The sequence below is a fragment of the Echinops telfairi genome, unplaced genomic scaffold, assembly GCF_000313985.2.
Source record: "Echinops telfairi isolate 266 unplaced genomic scaffold, ASM31398v2 ScPeMD7_18;HRSCAF=68, whole genome shotgun sequence".
In the NCBI taxonomy this organism is placed as follows: Eukaryota; Metazoa; Chordata; class Mammalia; order Afrosoricida; family Tenrecidae; genus Echinops; species Echinops telfairi.
Window position 1 is genome coordinate 50,923,745 of NW_022103915.1, and position 11,175 is coordinate 50,934,919.

An 11,175-nucleotide genomic window follows, 5' to 3' on the forward strand; every position below is an offset into this window, starting at 1 on the left:
AAAGACTCCACACTGCATCTTTATCTACAACTGACACTTCTAGCACTATCTCACCAGGTGTGGGGAATTATTTACATCTGAGACCTGGCACTCTATTAAAAAGGATGACCAAGACTCAGTTTGTAGGCAGGTAAAGGGGAAACTAAAACTTGTCAAGTCTTTGCAGAGCGCAGGGCACTGGCGAGGGCCGGTCTCTGCAGATGAGAACAGACTGACCAGAAGAGCAGTCAACAAAGATTTTTTAACCCAGAGCCAAGTGGCTCCAGGGAAGGATTTTTGTTTTGTTTTAATGAAAACAATTTCAAAACATGTACTCTATTTCAAACCACATCCTCAACTTGCTCCTTGGCCTGTCTCAAATGAAGGGGAGCTAGATTTACCACTCAGGCTCTAGAGCATGAAGCTGTCTCAGATCAAACAAGGACTGCTCTTTGCCCCCTTCACGAGCATGACACTTCAGCAATTATTTCTATTTGTAACAGCAACTGACTGTGAGCAGCTCAGGACTTTTACCTGCTGGGTACTTCTCCCAACCCCTATGAACAATTAAAAACCCTTTTCAAGTACACACTCACCCACAGACAATAAGTAAATCAAAGGGCAAATTTATCAACCAAGATTTCAAACAAGTTCCTGGCAAGAGAATAATTTGACAATTCATCCAAAGTCACTTACTCCACTGACTACCCTTCTAACACATTTGTTTCCTCAGAGCCATTGCTTGTACCACATATAGACGGTGCAACAGGCATACGACATTGTGAACTGCCAGGTAAAATACACTGTCACTGCACACCTGAAGTATAAACAAGCTTATTAAGTAAGCACATGCATGCCTGATATGTCAGCTGTTAAGAAGGTCATACTAATAGACAGGATGTCTTCACATAACCTTCTATTTGAAGCTTATAGTGTGAGAGAAAAATAAACATTATAATTAGACTCGTGTTTCTGTTTATGAGATAATGATAAAGGTGATATTTTTTAAAAAAATATAGCTAATCTCTGAGAAAAATTGTAGGCTGGGCATTCAGGTTAGCCCTAAGGGAGAGAATGATATTTAAGCTGAGACCTGCAGGGGAAGATTTTGGAGGGTACAGGGAGGTTGGGAGAAGAGTTCTGGCAGAACAGCCAGCTTTCATGCTGAAAGAACCAAAGACTTAGTCCAAGTGGACTGTAGTGAGGAAATGGCCTGAAAGGAGTCTGTAGACAGAGGCACAGCACAGACCTATGAGGGCAATTAGATTATGTTCTAGGTGCAAAGTAAATGCAATGAAGGGCTTTTAAAGCAGCGAGTAACATAACCTGATTTACTTATTAAAGGTCACCCTGCAGTTGTGTGGGAAAGTAGATTAGAGGGCCCAGAGGGGAGGCAGAAGCAGCAATTAGGAAACTTCCGCCAGAGCTTGAGTGAGAAATGAAGGCGTGAACAAGGGAGATTTTTACCTAAAATCAAATGGAAAGCACTAAAGGTTTAAACTCAGACCACTGGGTCAGGGCGCACGTGTGTGTGCGAGTGCATGCGTGCGTACGTGCGTTTTAAGGAGGACAGATAAGTCTGGTATCTGATGTGGAATCTCTGATTCTGCATGAGCTATCTTATGTAAGCAATACTGGAACCTGTTTGACCATACATGGACAGTGTTCGGGGGGGGGGGGGGGGGGGGGGGTGTTTTGCACAAACTGTACTAAGCCATGTGAAAACAGCAATGATTCTCTCAGATCCAAATCATTTTAGGAGTGTGATCATACAAACACCAGAAACAATAAGGATTCCCAGGGACTCGGTACCAGCGTTAACTGATGGAAAAACAAATTCTCTATATGCTATTCATTAGTCACCTGGCACTGGTTGCAATAAATGAGACCAAAGCAAGGTATAACTTCACTTACGGCTTATTTCACTTAAGAAATTAACATATTTCAAATTATCACAACTGAATCAACAATCATAAATATATATATTCATTAGTATGGACAAATTAAATCATTTCTGAAGACATTCCACAACTTTTCGATGTGACTGAATTCTGAGATGTGAAGGATGAACTAGATTACAAGTCATGATTCAGGAAGCAGTTTGGTAAACTGTCAATTACTGCGCCCAAATATGCCTCAAAAGCAAAAGTCTATTTACCTTCTTGAAAGCATCCTGTATCACACCTGACTTCTCCTTTAGCAGGTCTACAACACAGAGGGCTTCATCTTCAGAAAACATCATGGTCTTCAACGACAGAAGAAAATCTTTAAATTTCACTTCAGCATTTTCTTTAAAATAAAGGGGGTGGGGGGGGAGAAAAAGGGGTTGACTTTTCACAGACACGGGTGATAATGTGAACAAAGGTAAGCAGCAAGGTTTCTGGCCCAGAAAGTCCATCACCAAGAGCAAAGACTGGCATGTCAGGTTAGATAACTATAAATGCTTCAGTCAAGTGGGGATATTCTCCTCATCTCACATGTAATGAGATTGTTATACTAAAATGAACAAACTGCATAATATTAAAATTCCAGCATGCCTTCATGCTAGCCATCCATTGTGTAAGTACTTAACATATACTTTCTGTACTACATATGTTCATTAATATTCTCACTTTAATAATCCTGATACATAAACCAAGTTCTACAAGAAATTCACAGATTAAAAAAATGAGCTCTAAGGCAATTATCAAAAGAGAATATATTTGATCTTTTGATCAAATATATTCAAGCAAATTCTGACATTTAAAAAATCCTGTGCATCAAACACCTCTCTCATGCGCCCCAATTCTCAAAAGGGCTTTATGTTAAGTACCAAAATACTCTTCTTAAAAGAAACTACCACCCATCAGGCTCTAAGCCCCAAAGGAGTATAGAACTTTTTATTGCTTCAACCACACTGGAACTTAAAAAGGCTACACTGGAACTTAAAAAGGCTACTGTGAGTTAGCCTAGAAACCTAATGGGAAACAGCTGTGGAGGAGACCAAATAGCTGTGGGATGTGGACTAGGCCAGTTTGAGAGCCCAGGTCTGCAAAATTAAAATTAAGGAAGCTGGACTAGAAGACTACCACTAATCCTTTCCCCAGAAGAACTACCAATATTCTGCAATGCATTGTTTCCCTAAGACAGTCAATCCCTTGAGATCTCAAAAATGTTTTTACCATAAATGTTCATACATTTGACAGTAACATTTGACACATTACCTTTGTCAGTTTCGGTCTTCAGTTTCTTAGCCCCCATTTTCTGGGTCCCTTCTACTTGGTCTGGTGTAATCAGATCAACAACCTCTCTCTTATCCACCATAGGATTTGAATCAACATTATCCATCAAAGAAATATAAGTTGCGTGAATGTGCGGATCATCTACCAGTACTGCAATTTAATTTCAACAAAACTATAATTACTCAAGATTTTAAAAAACAGTATTAGATAACATGAAAGTGCATTTAACTTTAATAATAAGTGAAGTTATTTTCACATCTCCAATGCAGGCTCAATTTGGCTTTAATTTTTATTTTATCATTTAGCAAGTCAAGTTAAGCAGTATCAGTTCAGATCTTTATTTTATAGTATATCATTGATTTTAAATAGATCATTTATTTAGCATTATGGATACTAATAGTATCTAAACCTCTTTTCTTATACATTTCTAGTTAGTTCTCATTTTTCTCCTGCTTTTCATAAGAATCCATTCATACCTAATTACTGCTTAAGTGAAATGTAATTTGATTTCTGTAGATAATTTAGTGAATTCTTTTTGCAACTGGTAGTTTTTAATTGAACCCCTTTAACTTGCTAGATACAGAACCACTCATGGCTCCTTACAGATAACTCATTTCTAATAATGATCCCTCTACATTCTACCACACTGGCCAACACTTCAGCCAATATTAAAGGTGGAGAAAAGAAGCGTCCTCACTTGGTTCCTTATCTTAATAGCAGCAAGTCTACAAGATTAACTATTAAGTGTAAAGTTTCTTGATTAGAGATAAACGCTTCCACAGCCAGATGGGACGGTCTCTACACTGACCTTTTAAAAAGTCATTTTTTCCCTTTTATTTAAAATCCATAATACATTTATCAAATCTTTTAACATCTTTTAGGACAATATTTTTCTCATTTTTGATTGTGTGCATGTCATCATTTTAACTCAAACAACAGAATTGGGGAATGAGGGTAATGTTAGACCTAGCTAATGTCCTCGAATATAATCTTTAAGTGATTTTTAGTCAATGAAGAATCTAGCTTTTGAAAGTACAGATATTATGGTAGTTTTGTCCTTCAACAGAGTTCCTGGCTATTTATCCTTTACAGAACTATGACTGTTTATAACTGTGTTGGTCCATTTAGATTTTCAGATACACTTCATCAGAAGCCCACTACAAAACAACTAAAGAGAATCCAGGACTTGTATTGGTGTTGCAGTTTTAAATGATATACTACACTAGAACTAAAGAACATCCCAGGTCTCTCTGGCTCTTACCTTAGTGTGCTTTTCTAGAGTTATGTACAGTATTTATAAAATGCACTAGCTACACATTTTACCATTCTCTATCTTTTGTTTCTTTGATGAGACTTTCTTCTTTCCTGATCCACTTTCCTGCTTAGTGTCTTGATGGAGGGGTAAGAATTCTTGCTTTTTGGAAGGTGCCACAGGCATTTCCACCTTTTTATCCTGGTCATCTGTATTAAAAATAAACAATCATCGTGTCACATGAATACATCGGAAAGAAATGCAAATTTTAATACATAATTTCCAATGTATCACCACTAAAATCTTAATATGCTGCTTCTTCACCAATAACATCATTCTGGCTATCTTACTGCACTATACCTGTTTTTTAACTTTATCAAAATTTTCAATGCTAAGCCCCTTTATTTCAGATCCCCCTTCCTCAGCCACTCCGAGCCAAGCTCAATGGCCACGTATTTATCATTGTAAAATCCATAAAATCCACTCCACCACTGTAATCCCCAGCCTCCCACACTCATTTCTTCCTCATCTGATACAAAACAAAATAATCTGTATTTCCTTATCTACCAAGTACTTCTCAACTGATTGGAATCAATTGAGAAGTAATTGCAAATAATTGCAACTTGCAACTCCTCAAAAAGTTACAATAAAAAGCAACTTTTTATTGCTTCCATTCCATGACAAATGGCTTTAACTCAGGTCCTTACACTCCCCAAAGCCATGGTCTACAAAGTTTCTGACTGTTCAAGCATTTCATACTATTGGTCTCTACCTCGAGACTCTATTACTCCCAAACTTATCTACACTCAAAACAGTCTTCAGTAGTTGGTCTCCTAGTGAACTGCTCCCAGTACTGCATCCTGAATTCCTCTCTCTGTTCAAGGCCCTCACAGGCACCTGAAACACAAAGTGAAACTGTCCTCTTGACCACACACACCCAGCTCGCTTCCCGGTATTCCTGTTTTGATGTTTCCAACCAGGAAACTTTTTCAGTAGAGGGCCAAACAATAAATCTTTTAGGGTTTGCAAGTCATACAGGCCCTGTCGCCACTCAACTTGCTATTAAAATGCAAACGTCGGTCATTGGAAATAAAAAGCCAGTGTGACTCTGTTTATGGGCACTGACGTTTGACTTTCATGTAACTTTCACACATCTCAAAATATTATTCCACTCTGGATTCCCCTCCACCCCAATCATTTAAAATGTAAAACCCGTCCTTAGCTCATGGTCTAAAAAATAGGAAGAAGGGTAGTTTATCCATTCTACGCCAACGGAGGATTGGGAAATCAGCTTTGTTCCCTGCCTTCTCTTTTGCCTGTCACTGTTGTTAGCTGCCACAGAGGGGATGTGTCAGAGAAGAACTATGTTCTATAAGGTTTTCAAAGCTGTGACTTTTTAGAAGCCGGCCACCTTCTGAGGAATCTGTGTGTGGCCTTCCAGCTAGTAGTTGTTCACCCGTTTGCTCTACACAGGGACTTATCTGTCATGCTTCTTCCCAGTAGGATGGACTCTGAATCAGTCATGTGGTTTTACTTTGTAGAGCTACCTAATCCACTTCCTATTTCTATGTCACCAATGTTTCATGCCTCTATCTTACCTTTAGAAAATTACAATTACCTTTCTCAGACTACCTGTATCAAATTCTGTCTCATGAAATCAGCCCTCCCAAGTTGTAACAAAGAAGAAATCTTTCTAAAATGTGTATCTGATCACATGACTAGCCTTCTTGAAAAGCTTCAATAAACTTCAAAAAGCTAGGTAAACCTCCAAGTCTTCCCAACATCATATGGGAGGACCATCATCATCATCTAGACCAATGGTTCTCAACCTGTAGGTCACAACCCCTTTGGAGGTCGAACGACCTTTTCACAGGGGTCACCCAATTCATAACAGTAGCAAAATTACAGTTAAGAAGTAGCAACGAAATGATATTATGGTTGGGGGGTCACCACAACATGAGGAACTGTATTAAAGGGTCGCGGCATTAGGAAGGTTGAGAACCACGGATCTAGACCTTGCCTATCATCTCAACAGCATTACCTATCACTCACAGTTCAGCAATGTATATATTCTCATATCTGTGTACTTCTATACTTTTAAAATTGCCAATGAACCCCACTATCTGCTTGCAGTAACTTCTTCCTGAAGACCCCCCCATCCCCATTAGCAGTAAACTTGGCTTCTTTCTTCAGTTTTCCTATACTCTGTATATTCTTGCATGAATCACTCCAGGTTTTATGGTCACATGTGACCTACCTACTAAAAAATAGAGTGGCTTACTCAATTTCCTAATGCCACCCCTTGATCAAATGGCTAAAGCAGCATTTAAAACCCAGTATCACAAATTAAGATAAAATTTGCTGGTACACAGGAGTCTTTTCATACACTGAAAATTACTTGTAGTTCCACACATCATCTCATCATATCCTCGCTGCTGTACCTGTTAACTACAGTGCATAACCTACCCCCCATCCACCCCCCAAAAAAGCATAGCTTGCATTGACTCAACCTTTAAAATTAGTTTGAGGCATTATTTGCCCTAAGTAGCCTACCCTAAAACTCCAACACCAGTTTGGACATTCCAATTTTATTAAACTTTTTATTCATTAACTACCTGTTATAATCTTACCCAGTTACAGTGGTATTTTTCCCTCCACAAGCCATGCAACTACCTCACACTTTAGCTTCCTACACTCACTAACGGTGCACAGCTAACGTACAGCTCTTATGAGAATAGGAGCCCTGGTGGCATAGTGGTTACGCATTGGATTGTGATCTGCATGGTCGGCAGTTCAGAAACCACCAGCAGTTGGACAGGAGAAAGATTGGGCTTTCTATTCCTGTAAACAGATACAGTCTTGGAAATCCACAGGGGCATCTCTAAGTCCACGTTGACTCGATGGCAGTGAATTTGGGGTTGGTCATTATGAAAATACACTATTCATTTTTGTCAAGTTGCACCTAGCACAAACTCCATGTAATAAAACGCTTGCAAAATGATTCCGGAAAAGTTTGTTCGTTCCTCAAAAAGTTAAGGGATAATTATCATAGGGCCTCACAATTCCAAAAGACCTGACAACAAGAATTCAAACAGATACATGTACACCAACGTTCACAGCAACATTATTCGTGGTAGTCAAAAGATGGGTATTACCCAAGCATTCATCAGGAAGTGAATGGATGATATGTGGTATGTCCAAAAGAAAGAATATGATTTAGTCCTAAAAGGGAATACTGACCTAATATATGGATGGAACTTGAAAACAGGCTAAATGAAAGAAGACATGCACTAGAGAATAAACATATGACTACCTAGAACAAGCACACACATGGAGACAGAATGTGGACTAGATGCTACCAGGGGCTGGGGCAGAGGGAAGAATGAAGCGCTATTGCTCAGTGGGTACAGGTTCTGTTTCGAATGACGAAAAAGAGGAACTCAAGAGCGGCAATGGTTGCACAACATTGTGAATGTACTTAATGCTACTTATTTACACACTTATAATGGCTAAAAATGGCCAATTTTAAGATATATGTTATAATAATAATTTTTAAATAGAGGAAAAGTTAATCAAGTAAGGGCAATGAACAGTATCTGATATCTCTTTTTATCTTAAATGTCTCTCACAAGCATTAGAAAGCATTGGTTTAAACAAAGTTCCTCAAAAAGAAAACACAACTTAACTGCCATCAAGTTGATGCTGACTCATAGTGACCCTATAGGACAGGGTAGAACTGCCCCTGTGGGTTCCCTACCCTGTCTTTCTCCCAGAGTGCAGGTGGTTTCAAATTGACACCTTAGTGGGTCGCAATCCAACTCGTCACCACTCTGTCACCAGGGGCCCTTCAAAGTTCCTACTTGCTGATAAATTCTAGATCCTTAGGGTTTCAGGAAAAAACGCCCAAAGGTGAGTTTTATGTATTTCATTAAAAGTTTTTTCCCTATTTCTAAGTAGGTTTGTTAGGTAGCTAGCATAGGGACTGGGGCATCCACTATGCATGCTCAGAGGTCCGAGCTACCGGTCCATGAAGGAGTGGTACACTGTGCATGCTCAGAGGTTCAGGTTTCCGGCCAGAAAGGGGAGGTACACCTGGGTGGGCACTGCACCTGGATTGCCCACCTAGGCTAGGTAAATTCAATTCAGCCAACGGGGTCGACCAATATTGTCGACCATGCTTCCCAACAGGGCCCCTAAAAAGGCCAGAGGTTTTGCTCTGGGCTCGCTCTCTCCCAGCGGCAGCTACACGATGTAGCACAGCCGGGCTGTGGTCCCGCAACCATGCGTGGACTCGGTCTGGCTTGAGTTCCATTTACTGTAGAACCTTAAACTGCTACTATTCTCTATAACCCACTTGGATCACAAACCAGGCTTCGCCGAGAATTCCTTCTCACACGGAGCCAAGGACCGCGGCATATCTCTCCCCCGAGAGATCTAACAGGCTCAGTTCTAAATGATGTCCTATGAAAGACTGTTACCCTCTGCAGCTATCTTACTGAAGACAAGCGCAGGGAGAAACATGCTGTGATCCTGTGTGCAGATTCAGTATTTCACATGGTATGGTGCAGCTAAGAATGTTACTGGATCTTAAAGCCCCAAGGTTATTACAACAGTCAGGTGATAATAAAGTTGAATAAATTACAATACCGCTTCCATTTTTAGACTTCTTCTGCCCTGGTTTCTTCCTTGCGACAGCGGCTTCAGATGGGGCGGCTGGCTGGGTAGTAACTGGAACAGGTTCTGCTTTTTTGCCAGGAATCTTGGACACGTCACTTTCCTTGGGGACCTGTTCTTCAAGTACAGGTTTGTGCTTCTTTTCCTTCTTCTTCCTTTCCCTCACACTACTCGATGACTCACTCACGTTCAGAGGAATAACCTGCTCCTCCTCTGCTGCTGCCAAGACATCCAGGAGTTTGAAATCCCGAGGGATAATTTCAGAATCCGATTCAGGAAGGTTCCCATTCTGGATTTCTTTCTTCTTATTTTTTTTCTTTTCTGCCTTCTTCTTATCTATTTTTGTAGGAATGAGCTTTTGTTCTCTTTTCTGTTTTGCAAGAACTTCATCATATAACGTTTCTTTCATAAAAAGCCAGAAGAAGAGGAAAATTGCTATAATAACTATTGAAGGAATAAGGACAATAAAATAGGTTGACTCATAAAACTCCATGGTGCTTTTCTTGTTATTGTGATCCTACAAATCCTAAATGGGAGAAGGGGGGGAAAACACTATTAGTCTTTAAAAATTAAGCACACAAACCCCTTCTCTTTCAATCAGTATTTCCTGTGTAACCTGAACTATGAAATCTAAACAGCTATATTGTTTTAAGCCACTTACTTGATTATTTTGCCAAAAACAGCTTAAAAACACCACAGTAAATCCAAGAATATTGCTACACCAAAAAACTAGAAACTTTTACTAAACAAAGCATCGAGAGTGAGCCTAGTGTTCCCACACACTTCCCAAAGCTCAGATTCCAGCCCTCCAGCCCTTCCCCAATGAGTTCTGCACTCTGATTTACACATTGAAATGTTAGCTTTACATTCTCTTCTCTTCTAACTTTTCTCTGAGTTTGGAAGGGGAAAAAAGAAGTACTCAATGACAGGAACCTGTGTATTAACTAACACATCCTATTGTTAAAGCACGTTAAACAGATCCTCATGGAAAGGAGACACAAGCTGTCCAGTTTCACTTTCCCCTATGTGATTCACTTTTGATAATTCACTAGTAGTTCACTTTTTCTCCTTACTGTATAATTCAGATAAACACTATTTGAAATGATTTTGATACAGCCTACATATAAATTCAAAATGATAGTATCTCAAGGAATTAAGAATATTGCTTTCTGGCTGTGGCAATTTTTCAATCATTTAACATAGATCTTAATTTGTTCTCTGGTTTGTAATTCTGTAGATTACTAAATTTTGTTACTCCAATATCTGACACTCATGTAACCAGAGATATTTACAATATTAATTTCTCTCAAGAGTTGAGGCAAATCTGGCACATGGAAACTGTGTGTGTGTGTGTGTGTGTGTGTGTGTGTAAAAGAATATTAAAGATCTCATTCTTCCACTTAAAGCATAAGTTCCCAACTTTATCTGGCCTACGGCCCCATTTTCAGGAGGAAAAAAATTACTCAGTGTCCTACTGGCAATTAAAATTTTTTTGTACTCTAGCTCATAATCCAGGGTAAAGTGTAGGCATCTGCTTTTGCAGTCCCACCCCCATCCTTCCAGCTCCCCTCCAGCCCCACTTTAGTACTGCCAACTGACTTAGAGCTTGAAAAGCCCATTCACAAATTGTTAAGAACTTTATTCCAGTGGATGACAATCTCATGAGATAATGAGAAATATCAAGGACACGGAAATATTAAGAAGGCAAACTGAAATGTTATACTGTGGCATATTTGACATTAAACTAAAAATTAGATTTTTATTTTCTCCCTAAGGCATCTTTTAATGCATGAAACAAGTCACATTGCTAATATAAGGTTGGTTAGCTAAAACAGGCATTGCTTCACTGATATTAAAATTAATATTGAGGTTAATCCAGGAAAGAACCACATCTGATCACCTAGCTCTACCTTGCCTACAGACATTACATCCTTCATCTGAAGAGTCATTTCAGCTGAAATTAGACCTCAATTTAAAAATGATTCTGTTGCTTATTCCTATAAACGGGTTGAAGGCACATAAAAGTATCTTGTATTCTTTTTTTTTTTT

The 11,175-nt window shown here is 39.2% G+C and overlaps 1 protein-coding gene across 9 annotated transcripts in view; it reads right to left on the reverse strand.

The window, feature by feature from the left end:
• The window catches only part of KTN1 (kinectin 1), a 118,982-nt gene that overhangs the window by 74,597 nt on the left and 33,210 nt on the right, over positions 1 to 11,175 (reverse strand). For all 9 annotated transcript variants that reach the window (XM_045288236.1, XM_045288240.1, XM_045288235.1 and 6 more), the window contains 4 exons: positions 9,100 to 9,652; positions 4,524 to 4,661; positions 3,183 to 3,350; positions 2,138 to 2,268 (listed from right to left, as the gene is read on the reverse strand). In XM_045288236.1, coding sequence (XP_045144171.1) covers positions 2,138 to 2,268; positions 3,183 to 3,350; positions 4,524 to 4,661; positions 9,100 to 9,619 — 957 coding nt within the window. In that variant the 5' untranslated portion in view covers positions 9,620 to 9,652. Of the gene's footprint in view, positions 1 to 2,137; positions 2,269 to 3,182; positions 3,351 to 4,523; positions 4,662 to 9,099; positions 9,653 to 11,175 lie in introns of those variants that run through there.